Genomic DNA, 22,916 nt, shown 5'->3' with positions numbered 1-22,916 from the left:
TATGCGTCCCAGCAGTTGGATATGTGGCGGATGAGAGAAGGAAGAGAGTGTGTATGCGCAAAATGTAGGCAATGGGAGAAACTCGATGAGTTGGATATTATGATAACCGACCTCGTTGTGTCAGAGATGGGAGAATCTCGAGAGACGGGTAGTGTGATAGGTGAGAAAGACGAGTGAAATATGAATGAAAAAATAAGAGTGGGGAGTGTGGAAGGCTTCAATGATTGTGAAGTTTATGGAGAGGGTCTTGCTTGGGAGGATAAATGTCAAGTAAGAGTGACTAACTTGCAGAGAGAAAGATACATGAGCTGAAAGAGGAGGTGGAATGTCTCGGGAATGAGATGAGAAGTATGAAAGATGAGATTAGATGAATCAGAGTAGGAGTGAGAGAGAGAGTTATGGAAATGATAGAAGAGTAGAAAATAGGAGCAGTAGAAGAGAGGGGAATGAGACAGAGATGTATGGAAATGACAGAAAAGGGGAGAATGGAAACAGTCAGAGAGAGGAAACGAGAAGAATGTGAGGGAGTGCTAGAAGCAGGGAAAGAGTGATGCCAGGACATCAAGTAAGTAGAGGAACACAGAGAGAAAGGGTTAGAGGAGAAAAAGTGAGGGATGCAGATGAGCAATCAAGGAACAGAGTGGTAAGAGCTGTAATGTATGGAAGCGCGATGATCCGTGGTGAACAAGATAGAATGCCAGAGTAGTGTTTGCCTGGAGGAATGATAGAAAGTGTGGCTATGGCAATTAAGTGGGGTGAAAAGGTGAATGAAATGATGGTCGGCATGAATGACTTGAGAGGTGTAAATCAGGTGTTGGGAGATCTGAGATTCTTGCTTGAGGTTGTGCAAAAGAAAATGCAGAGAGGAAAGATTATGTGTGTGTTGCCCAGGTATGATATAGTGATGAGGTGAGCAGAAGAGCAGTAATAATGAATAGCATGATAGCCAGAATCTGTCAGAAGAGAGGATGGGAATATGTGGATACTTGGAGGACATTTGAGGACAGAAGGGAGCTGTATGCGACAGACCACTTGCATTTGAATGAGGAAGGACGTAGACATCTAGAGAGATTGCTGTTTTCTGAACGAGTTGGTTTTTCAATGCAGGCAAACTAGAATTCCAAGGGCAGATGGTATCAGGGGTAGGCTCTTGTGGGAATGGGTGCTTGGAGGAAGGGGGATGACATCAGGTAACACTGAGTCCAGTGAGGTCTGCAGGGGAAAATGATAGGTATAGAAGCAGTGACAATTTTATGCTTTATACTAATGCCAGGAGTATCCAAAATAAAGGAGATGAATTGGTGTCGCTGGTAACATCAGCCTGGCCAAAGATTATTGGGATCAATGAGATGTGGTTGATAGAAGATAATATAATAACAGGAATTGAAGAAGCAGGGTACAGCATTTTTCGACAGGATAGGAAGGGAAAACGCGGTAGTGGAGTACTGCTTATGATAAGTGATGACTTATCATAAGCACTGCCCTCCAAAGCCTCCAGTGACACTGATGGTTTTGAAGCATATGGTGTGAGGTAGATGTGGCCAAGACAGGATATTTAGTGGAGTGTTGCTACAAACCAAGGAGCACAGAGAGTGGGGAGTAGGAGATGTTTAGGCAGTTGAGCTTGGCAAGTGCAACAAGAATGATTGTTATGGAAGATTTTAACTACAGCAGTATATGCTCAGAAGAGGAAACTGCATGTAGTAATAAAGGAATGGAATTTCTAGAATTCTTGAGGGACAAATGTCTTAGGCAACATGTAATAGAGGGAACAAGAGGTTCAAGAGTTTTGGATTTGGTCGTAGCATCATCATCCTCTTCTGATAATAACTTGGATCACATCTCTTCCCCAGTTGAAGAGAGTGACCATGTGGTTTTGACTTGGAAGATGAATAGACATGCAGGAGTATCAAAGAAAAGGGAACGTATGTGGAATTATAAGGCAGGTGATTATAACATTCTTAGATATCAATTTGGGGCAGTTCCATGGAGAGCAGAGTTGAAAGGACAGGATATTATTAGTGCTTGGGAAATTGTGAAAGAATATTTGTTTACAGCAATAGTATGCTCTATTCCATAAGTGAAGAAGAGGACACAATTTGGTGTAAAGTGGATGCAAACAATATTAAACAGGAACTGCAGGTGAAAAAAGAGATTAATGAAGAGATATAAGGAGAGGGATGGAGAGCAGATGCATGAAGAATATAAGACTCAGGCCAAGAGAGTGACTAGTATGGTAAGGAAGGCAAAACTGGAATATGAGAATAGAATGGTCCTCAGATCAAAAATTTCTAGGGAATTTTTAGCTATGTGGCCAGTAGGAGGAGAAATGCTTGTGGAAGAATGACATTGCAGGATAAAAATTGGAATAGAGTGACTGATGCAGAGGACATAGTGGAATTGTTCAATGAACACTTCATTGGAGTATTTCATCCTGGAGAAGAAGGTTTTAATACTAGAGGGATTGGGCAGGTTCAAGGTTTAGAGGTGCAAGAGGAGAGCGTGTTCCAAATACTGAGTACTCTAGATGTCAGTAAAGATGTGGGACTGAATGGTATTTCACCACTAGTTTTGAGAGAATGTGTTGGCTGTTCAATAAAATTCTAGTTGCAGGAAAGGTACTCAAGGAATGGAAGGAAGGTAAGATAGTGCCATTGATAAGGGCAGTAGCAGACTGGATGTGTCTAATTATAGGCCAGTTTGTGTGCCGTCAGTGGTTGTTAAGGTCTTGTAGAAATTGGAGGATGATATACAGCATTGGGCAGATGAGGGCAATGTTATCTGTGAGAATCAACATGCATTTCTTAAGAGACACTCTTGCTCTAGTAATATGATTGTCTTTTATAATAACATGACAAGAGCAGTTGATGAGGGAAAGGCATATTCTGCCATTTTTTGGATTTTGCAAAGCCGTTTGACAGGATATCACATGATAAATAAGCTGATATTTAAGTTGCACCACATGGATTTAAGTGTCGGGTTAGTCAAATGGATTCATGATTAGCTGTCTGATAGGTATTGAGAGGTGTGTATGGTGGGGCAATATCAAGGAAGCAGAAGGTTGCAAGTGGAGTTCCACATGCTGACCTGCAGAGATAAAAAAAAAGTTATCGTTCCATTGTATAAGACCCTGATCAGACCACACTAAGACTACTGTTTTCAAATTTGGCCCCCAGGATTTGATGGAGATAAATTAACTGTGGAAAGGGTACAGAGACAGATAACAGAGATGGTTTCAAGACTACAATGTTAGTTATGAGGATCGGCTGAGGGAATGTGGACTGCAGACTTTGGTGGATAGAAGAAGTTCAGGTGATATGATCGAGACTTTTAAACTGTTGAGAGTTAGGCACAGGGTGAACACTGGGGCGTTCTTTTGCTAGGTGGAACAGCAGGAAGAAGTGATGACAAGGGGCCATCCTTGGAAGTTGCAAAAGGAAGCTGTGAGCAAGAGGGTGAGAAGTGGTTTTTTTGCATGGTGGGTGGTTGAACCATGGAATGCATTCCCTGATAGTGGTGAGAGCAAGAGTAGTGATATCAAGTTCAAGGAGTGGTATGATAGACTTTGTGTTTCCTAGGAAGGACCTCCCACTATGAGTCTTTTGACTCCTTGGAGACCTGAATAATAATAATAATAATAATAATAATAATAATAATAAAATAATAATTATATGAATAGGTGGTAATTTGTTATGTCTATAAGCGAATGCCATTAGCATTAAGGGGTTGAGTTTGTTGCTTTATTGAATACAATGTGGCCTAAGATTGTTGCCATTAATGAAACCTGGCTATCAGAATCAGATGGCTATACTGTTTTTAGGAATGACAGAAGAGATAGGAGAGGAGACAACTAATGATATCAGATGACTTAAGACCAGTTAAGGTAAACATGCAAGAAAATGATGATGGTAACAGTGTCCCATGTAGTGGTGAGTTTGAGACTATGTGGTGTGAAGTGGAGGCTAACAGAATGAAATATATGGTGGGGTGTTGCAACAGACCTGGCAGATCAATTGCAGGGATGTAGAAATGCATTGCCAATTTAGCTTATGGGTACTAATTGAGTGATTATTATAGATGACTTTAATTATCCAAACATTGATTGGGTAGAATAGAAATCTGAAGGAGCCATCTCTGGAAGTTATAGAAGGAAGCTGTGAGCAAGAGGGTGAGAAGTGGTTGAACTGTGGAATACATTTTCCGATATAGTGGTGAGAGCAAGAACGGTCAGTGAGTTCAACTAGTGGTGTGATAGACTTTGTGTTTCCTAAGAAGGACCTACCACGATGAGTTTCTTGATTCCATGGAGGCCTGAACAATAATAATAATATTTTGAGTTGCTTTTCTATACTTCACACCATTTAGTTTTCTCCACAGTGTCACCACCTGTATCACCTATTTCGTTATCTTCAGTCTTACTGGACATAACTGTCTTCTGCTGTAATTATCAGTATAGCTCTTGTCTTTTTATAATTCCAACCATAATTCTTACGATATTACAAATCTCAGCATGAATTCTGTCATGGGATTGCATTGTTTGGCCTGGTGTGTTACAAGCAGTTGCAGAATGTTTCATTATATAATTCAAGGCTTTCAGACAGAGGTAGAAAATTACATAATCTGTATATCAAATAGTAAGTATTCTGGATGTGAATAAGGCAGTGAGACTGGATGGGATTTCTTCACTTATTTTAAGAACATATGCCAAGGAACTGACAGCTCTTAATCTAGCTGTTTGATGAAAGACCAGCTAAAAGAAAGGCAGCCTCAAGGAATGAAAGGAGGGTAAGATAGTGCCATTACATAAGGATGGTGGTACAATACAGATATCAAACTATAGATCAGTTGATATTTCTTTTGTAGTTATGAAAAGTTTGGAGAAATTAGTGAAAGATTATATACAAAATTTATCAGATGAGTGGACAGATGATTGTAATATATATGCCTTTTATAGTAAAGTAATTATTATCATTATTATTTATGGAATCTCGATCAATCTCTCTGGTTCTTCCCCTCTCACTTTCTACCCTTTTTATAATCCCCTCTGGATTAATCTGATAAAATGTTCTCACTAACTTAAATGTTTCTATCATATCACCTCTCTTCCTCCTATCCACCAAACTCTGCAATCCACATCTCTTCCACCTCTCTCCATAGCCAGCATTCCAAAATCCCGATAATGGGAATGGTTGATGAGGGAAAGGCATGTAGCCATTTTTTTGGGGGGGGGGGGAGATGTTGCAAAATTAATATGGCGCTATATTATAAGTCCATATTTATGTTGCAACATGTGTGGTTAGATATCAGGTTAGTGAAGTTGAATGGAAATTGGATGCCTGATGAATATCAGAAAGTTATATATGCAGGGGGAGCAGAGATGGTATTATTATTAGTAGTAGTATTATTACACCATCCATGGATTTGACAGACTCATTGTGGGAGGTTCATTCAACTAACAACATATTTATCATATAGATAAATATGTTGTTAGTTAGTCCTTAACACTCCTTGCATTAACATCACATTCTGGTAATATATTCCATTCAATTCTTCATGTAAAAAATCTACTCCTCACAGCCTTTTTCACCACACTTTTATATAACTTCCAGGAATGACCTCTGGTTCTTCCTCTCTCACTTTCTACCCTTTTTATAATCTCCTCTGGATTAATCTGATAAAATGTTCTCACTAACTTAAATGTTTCTATCATATCACCTCTCTTCCTCCTATCCACCAAACTCTGCAATCCACATCTCTTCCACCTCTCTCCATAACCAGCATTCCAAAATCCCGATATTGTTTTAGTCACTTGCCTCTGGACCCTCTCCAGTGTCTCCACATCACATTGAAAACCAGGTGACCAGATCTGAGCACAATAATCCAAGTGTGGTCTGACCAGTGCCTTTTACAGTGGCACAACCATTTCCTTATCATTGCATGCTAGAGTACTTCTTATCATAGCAGCCATACTATGTGCAACCTTTGCAACCCTAGCAATATGCCCTCTAAACTTCAGTCTATCAACCAACACTCCCAAATCTCTAATCTTATCCACTTTCTGTAGTATGGCACCATCAATAAAGTACATAGCCTTATATTTCTGCACTCCAAAATGCAAGACCTTGCACTTATTGAGATTAAAATTACAACCCAGTCTTTTGTCCAAGTAAAAAGTCCATTCAAATCTTTCTGGAGGGATTCAGTATCAGCAGTGCTACTTATAATTCCTCCCAACTTTGCATCAGCAGCAAATAACTGAAGATCCCCAGTCAGTCCACATGATATATTGTTTACAAAACAAAATAAACAGCAGGGGCCCATGAACAGAACCCTGGGGTATGCCCTTGGTCATCATTCTTTTTTGAGACACTGCTCCATCATACGCAACCTGCTGATATCGTTCAGAGAGCCAATCTCTGATCTATCTAACCAATATACTGTCTATTCCCATCCACTGCAGCTTGTGCGCCAACTTATCATGTGGTAATCTATCAAATGCTTTTGCAAAGTCTAAGAGTATATGGTTCTCCCTTATCTAACAATATCATAAAATGCAAGGAAATTGCTGAAACAGGACCTGCCCTTTACAAATTCATGCTGAACTTCATAAAGAATGCCATGTCCATACCTAATTCTGTATTCTATTCCTTAGCAATCTTTCCAAAACCTTGACCACAACTGCAGTTATACAGACTGGCCTATAGTTGGAGATCTCTGTCTTAGAACCATTCTTGTGGAATGGTACTATTTTGCCCTCTTCCCCTCCTTAGGAACCTTAGCCACTGCAAGACTTTCAATAAATAACCAGATCAAGGACATACCTAATTGTGGTGCACATTCCTTAAGTATACCTGGTGATAAGTCATCTATTCCTTATTCAGCCTTATTCACATCTAACCCAACCAACATTTGATACACATACACCTCTGTTTCTTTCACTTCCAATTCTCCTAATACTTGCCTCTCTTCTACATATTCTACTGGATCATTTATGCCAGCATGATATACGCTGATAAAGTGCTCATTCAATAATTCCACTATATCCTTTGCAGCTGTTAGCCTGCTGCCATGACTATCCACCAATGTTAGTCTGTCATAATTATTCTTCCTCTTGCTTGCTATGTAGCGGAAAAATTCCCTTGAATTAACCTTGGCCAACCAGCCAATCTCCTCTCATACTGCACCTTTCTTTCCTTACCATGCTCATCACCTTTCTAGCCTGCACCTTATACCCTTCATGGATCTGATGACCACTGAGGATCTGATCATCATATGAACATGGATTTGATCATCATGTTGAGGAAAAGGAAAATAACAGATAGGATTCGACCAGACCCAGTACCGGAACCATTGCACTTTAATCTTTATGTCAATCATATTGTCACTGAGTTGTACGGAGATATTCAGTTATTTGCATATAATCTGAAATTTGTAAAGGTTATTAGCAACAGTGCCGATGTGATGGCACTTCAGAAGGATTTGAATAAGCTGAACTGGTGTGCAAATGAATGGAACTACTAGTTTAAACCAATGAAATGTATGATATTGAAATTTGATATCTATCAATAGAAAATTGCATAAGGGAGCTGAAAAGTTTTGATAAACACCTAGAACAAAAATGATATTAAAGCAACTGATATAACAACAAGAAATAGCATATGTTAAAACCCTTTAACCACCATATTTCATCAAATTGTAATAATTTGTTCATTTTCTTTTATGATATATAAGAAGACATGTCAGAGGGTTTGAAGAAATTCGAAGACACAGAGAAGCAAGCTATCATCAAGTTTTTCATGCTGCAAGAAAAGTCCGGAGCTGAAATTCACTGAACTCTGTGTGAGACTTTAGGGCAGTGTTTCTCAACCAGTGGTCTGCGGACCACCTGTGGTCCGCAATGATGCGACAGGTGGTCCGCAGGCAGACTTAAATTAATTAAATAAATATATTATTTTAAATTTCCAAACAAAACAAAACAAATTAAAATTGAATAAGTAAAAATTATTGAAATCAAATGGAGTCTTAAATAAACCAACAAATAGTGTCAGAATGTTCAAAGTCGCTTCACCCCCCCTCTTTTATTATTCATCATTCTGCCACTAAATTTGTAGCTGCAGAATGACGAATAATAAAGAGGGGCGAAGTGAAAAGCAATATAGTTTTATTGCTTCCGCCTTCCCTTGCTGTTGTGTCAGATTTGAAGTGAACATGTGTTATCCACATTTCAACCAATTGCTTGTTGTGTATTGATTTTTATTATTGAAGGTTTCCTTCAACCAAGGCTCAGTATATCTTCAGAAGTGCTAAGTGATACTTGAACAAAGTGTGTCATGAGTTAACCCCAGTATTTATATATTTATATATTTTTCGGAAACATTTTTTTAATGATGGAAAAGTGGCTTAGAACTAGCACTTTGAAAAGAAGAGCAAATGAAACAGGTAATGCTAACCCAAATTGTAATACACGTGTTGTAATGGCCAGTAAATCTGATACTATTAAAGTAGAAGAAACAAGCAGTTCAAAGAAAAAATACAGTAGGAAATATAACACTTCATATTTGGAATTCGTGTTTACTTGGTGTAGAGATGAAAGTGGACAGAAATCTGAATGTGTTTTGTGTTATGAAGTATTGTCGAAGCGTGCATGAAACCTGTGAAACTGCGATAACATTTAGAAACTAAACATTGTGATGTGAAAAATAAGTTAATTGAATTTTTTCAGCGACACTTAGGGATATTAAGTCATGGGAAAGATGTAGTTTTGGCCATGGGTTCCATTAATAGCAAAGCACTGGAAGCATTCTATCTCTTAAATTTGTGCATAACGAAAACAGGGAAACCTCATTCTATCGGGGAAAATTTGCTACTTCCAGCTATAAAAGATGTGGTAAAAACTATGTTTGGCAACAAGTTACTAAAAGATGTTGATTTGATTCTTCTTTCAAATGACACTGTCAGTCACAGAATTAATGATATGGCAGGTGACATAGAATTTCAGTTAATTGAAAGAGTTAAGAAGAGCCCTTATTATGCGTTACAAATAGACAACACTACTGATGTTACATATGATGCGCAGTTAATATGCTATATAAGATATGCACATAACAACATTCATGATGATATAATGTTTTGTAGAACTTTGTCATCCTGAACAACTGGAGAAGAAATATTTCACACTCTCAATAATTACATAATACACAGAAGGATCCAGTGGGAAAAATGTATAGGCTTCTATTCAGATGGAGCTCGTGCTCTTACAGGCATAGTGGGGTTCTTTTTAAGGTCAAAGAAGTAGCTCTGGATATGAATTGGGTGCATTGTTTCATACATAGGGAAGCGTCAGCCTCCAAAGGAATGCCACCAGAATTTAAAACTGTGCTATACAACGCTGTCAAGCTAGTTAATTTTATTAAAGCTCGAACGTTAAATAACAGATTATTTTCAGTACTCTGCGATGAAATGGGCAGTGAATATACACAACTTTTGCTTCATTCTGAAATTCGCTTACTTTCCAGGGGCAAAGTACTAACGAGGTTATTTCAGTTAAGGCACAAAGTTTTATTGTTTATAAATGAATGTAATTCTGATTTTGCATCACTCCTTGTTGACGAAGCATGGTTATCAACACTATCCTATCTTTCAGACATTTTTTCGAAATGAAATAAACTAAATCTCTCAATTCAGGGAAATTCTTTAACTGTTCTTGATGCCTACGACAAAATAAAGGCATTCGAGAGGAGAAAAAAAGTGGGGTTGTGCATTAGTAATGTAAAAGACAGATAATTTGCACCTTTTCCAACAATGGAATCCTTTTTAGTGGAAAAGTATATTTTTGCTCATTCTGAGTTTGTGGAAAGGGTTTGTGACCACCTAAAAAATCTGAAATGGAATTTTGAAAGATATTTTCCGAATAACTTTTATAAGAAAAAATTTCTGTGGGCTCGCGATCCATTTCAGGCTTGTAGTAACGAGAACGACCTTTCGTTATCGAATTATTTCATAAAATATTTTAGAAAAAGAAACAGTTAATTGAGCTTTCAAGTGACAGTGGGCTTAAAATGCAATTCCGTGATCCTGTTTTTGCTCGATTTTGTATCTCGTCTTCAGTGAGAAGTGAATTTCCGGAATTATCTGAAGAAGCATGGAAAATCGTCCTGCAGTTTTCTACAACCTATCTTTGTGAGAAAGGATTTTCCTCACTCCTTCAAATAAAAACAAAATACAGAAATCGTCTTAGTGTGTGTGCCGATCTTCGACTGAAGTTGACCAATATTGAGCCATATATCCAGCAACTCTGCAAGGGCCGAGAAGGTCAACCATCTCATTAAAAGTAAGTAGTAACATAATTATATCATCTTAATTATTTGTTTAATAAAAATTAAAACTTTGTTCAATGATGATACACTGTTAATCATTTACTTCCAATTTAATTAATTATGTTGCCATATCTTTCAAAACATGCTTTTAGATTTATTATGTTATAAATGGCACAGTTTTTCCGAAATGTTGGTAATCCCTACATAGGTTTTTTAAAAAAAAATTACAAAAAGTTAAAACTATGTATAGGGAAATAAATTAAAAATGCTATGTTTATTTTTGAAGTAAAACTTTAATTTCAACGTTCTAAAATGTTATGTTTCTTGCTTTTCTGTTCACAAAATCGTCGATTACATTGTCGAAGTCTATTTCATCCCTCAGTTGCTGTTTTATAGACAGTAAGGCAAGATTTCATAAACGCCAAAAAAAAAAGGTGCCGCCAGGTGCGGACCCCCCCCCCCCCCAGCTAAGCCTCTGTAACTTAGTGGTCCGCAGAATTGTTTTAGGCATTTTACTGGTCCTTGGGCTTAGAAAGGTTGAGAAACACTGCTTTAGGGGACTGTGTCCCAGCTTATCCAAGAGTTGCCAGATGGGTGGCCAAGTTTAAAACTGGACATCCTGAGACAATAGATGACCTCAGGGCAGGAAGACCTTCCACAGTGATCACACCTGAAAACATTTATTTATGAATACCAGCCAAAAACATTGTAAAGACACTGGGAATATCTAGGGAATGAGTTGGAGTCATTATCTACCAACATCTGGATATGCAGAAGTACTCAGCAAAGTGGGTCCCCAAATGTTTGAATGCCAACCAAAAGAGGGAACACGTGCTGTTATCTCAAGGGATTTTGGGTCATTTTGAGAAATCAGGTGCAAATCTTTTGGCTCATATTGTGACTGTTGGTGGAACATGGCTTAATCACTATGACCAAGAGACCAAACAACAGTCAGTGGAATGGAGACACAAAGGTTCTGATGACCAAAGATGTTTTGGCATATCGATATTGTAATCCTTACCAAGTACCTCACAAAAAAAAAAAGGAAAAAGGTGAAACTGGTACAGCTGCAGTTTATTTAACAGCTCTGAAGGAGGTACTGAAGAAAAAATGCCTTGAATGTTTGTCTCACCCACCCTATTTGCCAGACTTGGCCTCATCTGACTATTTCCTATTCCCAAATTTAAAGAAACACTTGAAAGGAACAAAATTTACTACAGATGATGAAGCAGCTGATCTACAGTTGAGGACTGATTTGTGTAACAAGGGAAAGATTTTTTTCTCAGAGGATTGCAAATGATGCTGCAGCATTGTAACAAGCATATAACACTTTGTTGGATTCCGAATGAAGAGAAATTAAAATTATTAATACTCCCTTCAGAATCCAACATAATCCACCATATCAAAGGCTACATTTGTAGATATTATTTAATGTAAATCTTTTGTTATGAACTATTATTCATATAATTACCTTTGAGTTTTTTTATTTGATTAATTAATCTAGGATATGTATTAATAATGGAAAGGACTCTGTATAAAAATAACGTTCAGATTATTTTATTTATTCCTATATTAATAGTAGAAGAATTTGTATTCATCATATTTAATTATATATTATTTGAATTGAAAAATATCCTTTTATTTAATTTCTGTATGTAAAAGTATAATGTTATGTAATGCTTATGCTTATGTACTGCTCTAATTGTTGTCATGGAGACGGAGTTAAAAATAGAAGGCGTGAGCATGTAGCACGTGAGTTATGAACGTGAGATGGAATTGATATGAGCTGGATGGTGAAAACAAGTTTTTACGGGAAAAACGGAGTGAAAATATAAAAACAGAAAGCGAGAGAAAACAAGAGCAGTGGGTCAGCAGTTGGTCGGCAAAGTCAGCACTAGAACTAGGGACGGAGTACAATTGGCGCACTCAGCACAGTAACGGTACTGAGAACAGTACAATAGAGATGAGGAAATAATTTATTAGCAGCACGGAGTTAAGTAAGAGGCTGTAGTACAAAGAATTAAGTGCTGTAATCAGTTTACGAAGGATCGAAATGTAAGTGACAACTCAGAATATTGATATGGAATTCTGAACTTAATGTTGTATTCCAGAGCTTTCAAGGAAGATTAGTAGAAAGCTGATTCTATTGTAAAGTAGTATATGGGGAATAAGTGAATTTTCTAGTGCAAGTGTGTCTGCATTTGTGATGTGCTGAAGTTAAAGATTAAGTTAATTTAAAGAAGATTACTTTTGAAATGTGTAGCTCCAGTGTGATAATTAACTAAAGTTTTAAGTGTGCCTCAGTGAATAATATATGCAAAGATTTATTCTGGTAAGAACAGTTGTACTTTATAGCATTTTAGAGTGAAGTTATAAGAGTTATCTCCTGTTAAAGCCTAACATTAACTGTGGTGTTTATTCTGAATTTTGGCAAAGTTAGAAGATTAATAGTCCCCCCCCCCCCCCTTAAAGTGATAGCTATCTCTTGACTGAACTATGTGATTTCTATGTGACTCTTGACTAAGGGATAGATAAAGAATACTATTGTAAAAATATTTGCTGTGAATTTCAGTGGTCAAGAACTTTACAACTATCTTTGCCTATTAGGGAGAAATTAGATTTTGAAGCTCAGTGTTTAAAAAAGTTGAGTGAATGTTATGTGTAGTTGAACTGAGTTAATTTTGCATTATCTTGTATCCAAAGTATGCTTAAGTATATATTATATAATCTTGCATTAAATGTTTTGTTTTATTGATTTCAATTTGTTGTTAGCCTGAGTTTTTTCTACTGCACTGTTCATAAAATTATCGGACCTAGCGGGAACCTCAAATGTTAATGTAAAATTCGGCCTATATATAAACATTAGACTGCTAAAGTTAATTAATATTTGATTACACTATTTTGCATAGACTAATCTGAATATAGGGTGGCGCAGTATTATAGAAATTTCCCTATATTTGGATTAGTAATCAACACACAATATATTCACCTTAATAAGAACAACGTTAAAGCAAGATGGCAGATCAAAAGACAGGAAGGACGATCCAAGAACTTCATGGGGAATATGTAGAATATTGTGTAAGTTACATGGTTCTACCTCAATTACTTTATGGTGATTATCACACTTTTCAGAACACCCTCGTATTGGTGGATCTATACTAGAGGAAGTTGAGGCAAGAGATCTTAGCATGATGATTGATAGAAGTTTAGGGATCATATCCAGAAGGTGGTGAAGAGAATTTAGAGAACTGCTGCACAATATCTTTCAGTTATTCAAATTAACTATGTATGCAGATGGCTTACTTGGCAAAGAAAAATCTACAAACAAATTAATAACACTATGAGCTCCCTTCCTCTTTCTCATTTTTATATAGAGCATTTTGAGAATAAAGCACTTAGCACAGCTACTTTAAAACTTTTAGTCTTGCTGTACTATGCAGATGATGTATTTGCCATTTGATCCCATGGGAAAGACATTTTAGATTTCTTGGTAGCTCACCTAAACAGCTTAAAATTTGTTTCACATTAAAAAAAGAATCAAATAACTATCTTTTTGACACAAAAGTCACTCATTGTTCAGATCTTTCACCATGTTTTTTTTTATTCATAGAAAGTCAACACATACTAGAAGATATGTACATAATTAATCACATTATCTGGTTTAACAGTATGGAATCCTCAAAACACTAACTCATTGAGCTAGGACTGTTTGTTCCACTGAAGTAGTCCTTGCCCACAAACTCAACTATCATTACCATAATTTTTTTTTATTTTTTGGTCCAATGGTTACTGTCCTGCAAAACAGATAAAATACTACATGCCCTTTACCTCCTTGTTTCCCGAAAAATACAAGAGAAAAGCACCACTGTTCTTTATTCATATATGCAGTTGACATCCGGAAAGATAGCTCAAGTACTAATGTAACCTTCACACTGCACTTGAACCATGCATCAAATTACCAATGTTGATCCACTCTCCTAACAAAAAATTCTATCCTCTATCATATGAAGTGCTGGCTTATGATTGTAACTTTGCCTACTATGGACAGACAGGAAGATTCATTAACATCTGCCTGAGAAAACACAAGAAATACATTCACTACCATTATTATGGTAAGTTAGAACTGGCAGACCATGCATCCCTTCACACAGGATTAGATGGAAGAAACCATTTGCTGTATAGAATTTATTACAAGTAAAAGAAAGAGGGAGAGACTATTTTGGGAGACCCCACCCTCCTAACCTCAATAAGCGTGGCTGCATTAATTTGCCAAACACTGGAGATATAATTATCTTAAGATCAACCTCAACACAACAGCTATAATAATTTCTACCCTACAACATTAGAGAGTACCAAATTCGGGCTTCATTTATTTATTTATTTTTTCTGATTAAATTTTTTCACTTGCTCATTGTCTCATGTAAACTCTAAGAAGTGGTTGTGCTCTGAAGATGCTAGTTTGAAATTCAATGAAATATAAGCTAGTTAATAAATATCTTTTTATGAGTTATTCTTTTATTATGTGTTGGAACATAACAAATAAGACATGAATAACCTCCAATGCCTAATCCTGTCTATGAGAATAACAAAGTATGTTCTTTTCACTAATTTCTGTTTTGCTGTATTTAATTTTTTAAAGCTTTATTGAGGAATGCATAGTATAGAATAGAGTAAATTTCATATTTTTTATCCTATACATCAGTGGTCAAGTCCCCCACTGACATACAGGATCCATGATGGATGATGAACATCCATCTCTAACCTATACCATTATGTTTTTTATAATTCCTTCTGTATTAATCTGGTAAAATTCCTTAACCAACTTGAAGATCTCTATCATCTCATTGCTTTTCCTTCTATCCATGAAGCTTTACAATCCTCATTCCCTCAAATGCTGTGCATAAACAACACTCCAGAGTCCAAGTATCACTTTGGCCATTCATCTTTGGATCCTCTCTAGGGTTTTAACATAATATAATATAATAAGATATAATATAAATGTATAAATGCAAAATTTAATAAAGCTGTGAATATTTTATTTAAAAATTTCTTATTTATATTTCAGTACTTGCAAGACACACTTGGTGATGTCATCAGGAGCATTCTAACATCCACAGAAAACTGTGAGGTAAAGTTATACTAATGTATATTAAATTGCTATTATTAATATTATTAACATCAGATTTTCATGGAGTCAAAAGACTCATAATGGGAGGCAAACACTGTTACACAAAAGTCCATCAACCCATACTTTAAACACATTCAATATATCTGCATTCACCACAGTGTCAGGCAATACATTCCACTGACCAATCACTCTCCATGCAAAGAACCTACTTCTTATGCTCCTGTTCATGCCCTCCTTATACAGCTTCCAGATATGGCTCCTTGTTCTATTTAATCTAAATTTGAGGTTTTTAATCTAAATTCTTTCTCCTCAAATTTCTTCCACATTAACCATGTAACAATCTTTTACCAACTAAAGCATATCCTTTCTCTTTCCCCTATTCAAAAGGCTTTGAAAATTGCATTCCCTCAATCTGCCCTTATATTTCATGTCCCAAAAACCAGTTACAACCTTAGTTGGTCTTTCTGGATCCTTTCCAATACATCCTCATCACTATGAAAACCAGGTAACCAAATGTGTGCACAATAATCCATATTACTGATTTGGATTAGCAAAACCTTATACAATCCTACAGTCTGATGAAAGCCTTATACAATGCAACCAGCACCTCTTTATTTCTTCACCCTCTGTCCAACCTTGTCGAAAATAGAGGAAATTAGTGGCGCCACCTATATCTTTTTGTTGTAGAAACCTTCATTAGTGTTGTTTCAACTGTTTATGACATTTGTTTCATTAGAAGCCGAGTTATAGTGCCAAGAGTGACAGTGTGTTTTGACCAACGGTCAGAAAATGAGTTTCAAACAGAGAGCTGCTGTTGACTTTTGTGTTAAACTTAGTAAAAGTTTTACCAAAATGCATCAAATGCTTCAAAAAGCATACAGTGATGAATGCTTATCCCGTACTCAAGTTTATGAGTGGTTTAAGCTATTTCAAAGTGGTCGTAAGACACTTGAGGATGACGAAAGCCATCCAAAAACTGGACTGAGCAAAGTTAACATTCAAAAAGTGCGTGATTTTATCAAAGAAACCTGAAATCATCTGTGAGATTGATTGAAGATGAATTGAAGATTCCAAAATCAACTGTGCACAACATTTTGACTGAGAGTTTGGGCCTTCGTAAATTGAATTTGCAATTGTTCCCCACAAGTTGACCGATGACCGAAAAATGTATTGAACACTGCAAGGACCTCATTAAAATCACTCGTAAGGACTCAAACTTCCTTGAAACGATCTTTACTGGCGATGAAACGAAACTGCTTTGAGTATGAGCCTGAAACAGAGTGCTGAGTGGAGACCACCAGAAGAGGGGCATCCAAAAAAAAGTCGCTTGGAGAAGTCAAAAGTAAGGACAATGCTGATTTGTTTCTACGATTCCAAGGGCATTATCCACAAAGAATTCATTCCCCCTGGCCAAACGGTCAATGGTGAGTTTTATCTCAAAGTTTTGAAGCGATCGATAGTGAGAATTCGTCACATACAGCATGAATATTGTGATGCAGGCAGCTGGTTACTTTTGCACTATAATGCACTATCTCATCGTTCAAACATTGTGAGACAGTTTTTGAGCAAAAACCAAGTTTTTGTGTTGGATCACTCCCCATATTCACCTGATTTAGCACCCTGTGACTTCTTTCTCTTCCCCCGACTTCATTTGCCAATGAAAGGAATGTGATATGCCACAATTGAAAACGTTCAAGATGCAGTAACCATGACCCTCAACAGTATCCCAAAAACTGATATAAAAAACTCTTTTAATGAATTAATTGATCATGCCAAATGCTGTATTGAAGCTGAGGGAGAGTATATTGATTGAAATAAATGACTTGAATAATTATAATTGGCCTGGGTTTTATTTTCTATCAAAAGTTCAGTTTCTTTTTGGACAGAGGGTGTATAAGTTAAGGCCCTCTGCATCATTCCCATAATCTGATCTGATGTCTTCACAAATTGTGCAATGTGACCTCTGAATTTCAGATCCTTGTTCAGTACCACTCCACAGTACTCTTATCTCTTCAACTTCTTCCAAAATTTCCCTGCCAAGTGAATACTTTGCATCCCATTGTTGCCTACCAAATTTCAAAACCTTACACTTGGCAACATTGAATTGACAGTTCCATACTGTTGCCCCACTGATACAATCTATTCAAGTCCTCCTGTAAGGCCACAACATCTGATCCTCATCATTCTCACCAGTTTGCATCATCTGCAAACAGTTGTATATCACCAGTTAAAGATATTCCAATATCATTAATATACAAATTAAATAACAAAACTGCCCCCTGTGGTTCACACCACTAGTGTCCTTTTTTAAGATAGTGTTCCTCCCCCCCCCCCCTCCATACACAACTTACTGATACCCATCTCATAGCCAGTAACCTATCTAACTCACTAGTCTATCATTCAATCCCATTATATTATTATTATATTTTGGAACTTCCATGTCACAAGTGTTATTGTAGGAGGCCAATCATAGAGAACATGAAGTCTATCATAGCATTCCTTAATCCCTTTGTCATTCCAGAGTGTAACTATCTGCCATGCAAAAATGCCACTTCTTTTCCTCTAACTCACTACTTCTTTACAACTTCCAGGGATGGCTCACTTGTTCCTGTCCCTTGTTCTGCTTTATGAAAAATCCATTCAGTGTGAAAATACTATGAATGCTTCTACACAGTTTAAATTTATCATTTTTTCTTGTCATTGTATATCCCTGAAAGGTGCATGGGCTAGTATGATAATCCAACACCTGCTAGAGGATGAAGAGTTTAGTGTTCTGCAACATATGATGAGAGAAAAAAAAGATACATTTTGATATTGATTATTAGCAATTTATTGTAACTTTAGCATAAATTTTAGTCTGAGTTGGTGTGTTTACATTTGGATGTTTTTGAGTTTGAAGTACTTTTCTAATATACCGCTTTGTGTATTATTATACATTTTCTCTCTGTCAATTATGGTGGCTGCCATGTCTTTGCTTACTGATTTGTTGTTGCCTAGCCCACCACCTTTTAAAATTACACTTTTCAAAGTGTAATGCAAGATTTTGTACTATGCTTTGCTCACAGCATGCTATGCTTCCTATCATTTAAAAATATCAGTGCAATACAGGGGAATTGCATGTTTGCATAGAATTTAGACAATTGGATGATTTCGACATCAGTATCTCGGGTATCAAATGATGGTGATGGTGCTATGGAAATGATTGCTTGCTGGGAGAGAGTTATGAGTTGCATGATTGAGGGGGGGATAAAGACTTGCATCAGGCAGTAAAGAACTTGATATTAGGTCAAGTGACTAGAGATATAGAAGATCTGAAGGATGGTATCAACTGTGCCACTGAATCTCATGTGAGGGTAGGATACTTGGAGAGGGAGAGGAATTGAGAGACGAAGTGGAAGGTATAAAAATGAGCTGAATAATATGAAGGGAGAGATTAGAAGACTTGAAAAGCTTATTGATGCGAGACAAACAAAAATTGCGAGAGAAAGATATGAGAAGGAGAGAGAATAGATAAACCAAGGGAATGAGAGAAACTTGAGAGTACAGGAGTAAGGGAACGAGAGGCGAGAGGAAGGTATATGATAAGTGGAATTTCAAGGAGATAGAACATTGGAAGAGAGAGAGAGAGAGAGAGATTGAGGGATGCAAGTGAGCAAGGAATTAATGGCTATGTGAGGGGGGGGGTGATGTATTGAGATTTAAGGATTTGTGATATGCAGAATAGAATGTTAGAGCAGTGCTTTCCTGGAGAAATAATTGAGAGTGTGTCTATGGCAGTAAAGGTGAGGTGAGAATATGGATGGTATGGTAATGATAGTTAGTACAAAAGATATGAGAAGTAGTGTGAATTGGGTGGTGAGAAATTTGAGGTTATTATTAGGAACTATGCAGCAGAAGTGTAAGAGGGAAGGTAGTGAGTGTTTTACCTGGATATGATTAAAAAATGCAGAATTAAGAAGAGCAATGATAATGAATAGCCTGATAGTGAGAATATATTGAAAGAGGAATCTGAAATGTGTGAATACTTGGAGTGTATTTGGCAATAGAAGAGAGCTTAATGAAAGACATGGACTGCATTTGAAGATGGAAGGGCATAGGTATCTGAAGGGATTGTTGTTCTCAGGACAAGTGAGAGCATTAGGGCAGGGAAACTGAAGTTGCCAATGTGGATGGTAGCAGGACAGAGGTATGTATGATATGTTTCAGAGTCAAATGGAGTCTTTGTACAAAAGTCAGGAACACAGGATAAAGAAAGTATATGGGTGATATCAGTAGCCTCAACCTGTCCTAAGATTATTGGAATTAGTGAAATGTGGGTGACAACAGTTAATGTTGTGACAGGAATAGAAGTGAAAGGATGTAGCCTGTTTCTGCAGAATAGGAAGGGAAACAGGATAAGTGATGAGTTGATTCCTCTCAGAATGGAGAATCTGGAAGGAAATGGCATTAATAGTTTTGAACGTTTAGAGTGTGATATACATGTACGAAGGACTAGATATTTAGTGGGATGTTGCTATAAGCCAGGGAACACAGACAGTAATGAGCAGGAAATGTTTAGGCAAATCATTTTAGACAAATTATGGACTGTACAACTGTGCTAAAAATAACTATTTTAATTTCTGACATTTTGACCTTCATATTAAGGTCATCATCTGGAGTATATACATATATACAAAGACAAGCTGAATTACATTTCACACAGACAGTATGCTAAAGAAACAATGATTTCATCAACGGTTCTTCTACTGGCATGAATTCTAGTGAAAATAAAATAAAATAAAGAAAAATAAAAATAAAAATAAAATAAAATAAATTAATTAAAAAAAAACTACATCAAAGCTATATTCTATTTAAGATAACATCAGAGAAACATTCTTTCATATAGATAGTTTTATTGTAATAACAATGATGTCCTAATTTAACATGACAATTGTTATATTAGATTTAAGATTCTGGATTACGTATGGTTCTATTTATAGTTAACTCTTAGGGAGAAAGGTTAAGTGGGAAGAATATGTGCCTTTCATATTCTTGGGATTTTTAGACCATCATTATAGTTAAGATTAGGGTGGTTGATAAGAATCTCACAGGCTTCCTTAAATTTACGTTCATACCATGTTTTGGTGTGATGTAAACAACATGTGCTTTACCAGTCATTCTATGTAAAGTGTTCAGGGCGTGATCAGAAAGGCCAGCTTGACCATAGTTATTATATTTAATGTATTGTTTATATTCCTTTTGTCTGATAGTGTGCATCCTGTTTCCTCTATATAGGGTAGATTACAGGTGCAATAAATATGGATTTATTGGGCCAGCAGAGGGAGTGGGTCTTTGGATGAGTTGAGTAAGCTGTTTAATTTTGCAGGAGGTTTAAAGGCGGCTTTAAGGTTGTATTTCTGTAGTATTCTGTTTATTTTATCTGATGTTCCTTTAATGTATGAAATGGTTACAGTTTTATTGTAGTCTAGTTTATCTTTGTTTTTAAGTGAGATCTTGTAGAGAATTTTATTGATATTTGGCTGTAACCATTTATAGGAAAGTATTGCTGATAACTTTAAATCCATCTTTAAGAACTTGTTCATTGGAGCAATTCTTCATCTTCAAAGCCCTTTTTTTTAGAGCAGTGCTTCTCAAATTTCTGGATGCCAGAGCCGCCTTTGGAAAAAATAAAACATTTCATGGCCCCCTTGAAAAAAATCGTTATATAGTATTATATTATTATAATATTTATTGTATTTATATTCAATACAAAACTTAAACAGTGAATATTGTAAAAATCAAATGCAAATTTTGCATTTTTAGCATCTTACATACACATTTGACTTGGCACATTATCTCATATTTTTATATAGATAGATATATTGTATGACGGATGTGTTTCAATACTGCTACACAAAAAGTCAATATCAGGTGAAATATTTAAAACTGCAATAAATTTAGTTTAATCCTTTATCCACGTGTAAGCAAACAAAGTTTGCGCCTGAAAATATCTTCAGGACTGAGGTAAGGTGGTACAACACTAGGCAACTCACAGCAAAGGTGGACCATGCTCTCATCACTCCTTGTCTCAGTATCTTCCATAATGCAAAGCACATCTCCTTGCAGACATGTATACTGCTATGCTTAAAGGAAGGGTCACTACCCAGACTGGTTTTGAACTTTATTGAGGTCTTGTCAGTGGGAGCCAGGCCCAGAGTGGAGATACTAAGGCAGAAGGCAGAAGCAATAGGAGAGGTCATCCTTATCTATAGGAGTTGCCAAAAGGTGTGCCACCTTATTATTAAATTACTCTGGATTTAGAGAAAGATGTTTGAAAGTTTATTTTTCACTTGGTTAGACTATAATAAATTTAGTTTAATCCTTTATCCAAGTGTGAGCAAACAAAGTTTGTGCCTGAAAGTATCTTCAGGACTGAGGTAATGTAGTACAACACTGGGCAACTCGCAGCAAAGGTGGATCAAGCTCCCAACTCCTTGTCTCAGTATCTCCCATAATGCACAACACATCTCCTAGCGGACATGTATACTGCTATGCATTAAGGGAAGGACCACTACCCAGACCGGTTTCGACCTTTATTGAGGTCTCATCAGAGGATAAAGGATTAAACTAAATTTATTATAGTCTAACCAAGTGCAAAATAAACTTCCATAATTTTTCTTTAAATCCAGAGTAATTCAATAATAATGTGTTACACCTGTTGGCAACTCGTATAGGTAAATATGACCTCTCCTATTGCTTCTGCCTTAGTATCTCCAAGTTTGAGTCTGCCTCTCACTGACGAGACCTCAATAAAGGTCGAAACTGGTGCATTGGATTGGAGACTGGCTATCTGATAGGTATCAAGAAGTTGTGTATGGGGGAGCAATATCCAGGAAAAGGAAAGTCACTAGTGGAGTGCCTCAGGGTCTGTTTTAGGTCCGTTACCATTTAACTTGTATATTAATGATATAGTTGAAGATTTGATGTTAAAAGGGACGAAAGTGAGGGGAGAGTGGTGGAAAGAAACGAAATTGAGAGAATGAATGAAAGTAGAAATGGTGTGACGCAGAAATCGCAAGTGAAAAAAATCGAAAGAATAAATGATAGCGAAAAAAGAATGAATGATGGTGAAAGTTGGATGCATGTTGGACTGAAAGTACTGAAACCAAGAAAGATGAATGAGAGTAAAAGTGAGAAGAATGATAGCAAAAGTTGGATGCATGTTAGTCTGAAAGAACAGAAACAAAGAAAGATAAATGAGAGTGAAAGTGAAAAGAATGATAGTGAAAGTTGGACGTATGTTGGACCGAAAGTACGGAAACAAAGAAGGATGAATGAGAGAGAAAGTAAGAAGAGGGGGTTCGAGAGTTAGAAAGTTAGAGAGATTTAATGATAGAGCGAATCTGTCGCAAGATTCGGAAAGTGAATTGGATTGGATGAGGCAAGAAATGGATGCGGAATGAAATTAAGAGAATTCAGGTCAAAACTATTAA

The 22,916-nt window shown here is 36.6% G+C and overlaps 1 protein-coding gene across 4 annotated transcripts in view; it reads left to right on the top strand.

The window, feature by feature from the left end:
* Nucleotides 1–22,916, top strand: part of LOC150103677 (ras GTPase-activating protein raskol-like) — a 770,313-nt gene that overhangs the window by 375,000 nt on the left and 372,397 nt on the right. For all 4 annotated transcript variants that reach the window (XM_090396487.1, XM_090396486.1, XM_090396489.1 and 1 more), the window contains one exon: nucleotides 15,382–15,444. In XM_090396487.1, coding sequence (XP_090252613.1) covers nucleotides 15,382–15,444 — 63 coding nt within the window. The remainder of the gene's footprint in view (nucleotides 1–15,381; nucleotides 15,445–22,916) is intronic.

The sequence above is a fragment of the Typopeltis vanoorti genome, chromosome 8, assembly GCF_054136105.1.
Source record: "Typopeltis vanoorti isolate ZY-2024b chromosome 8, IOZ_Tvanoo_1.0, whole genome shotgun sequence".
Lineage (NCBI taxonomy): Eukaryota > Metazoa > Arthropoda > Arachnida > Uropygi > Thelyphonidae > Typopeltis > Typopeltis vanoorti.
Note: the sequence above shows the minus strand (reverse complement) of the source record. Positions and strands in the feature narration are given on the sequence as shown.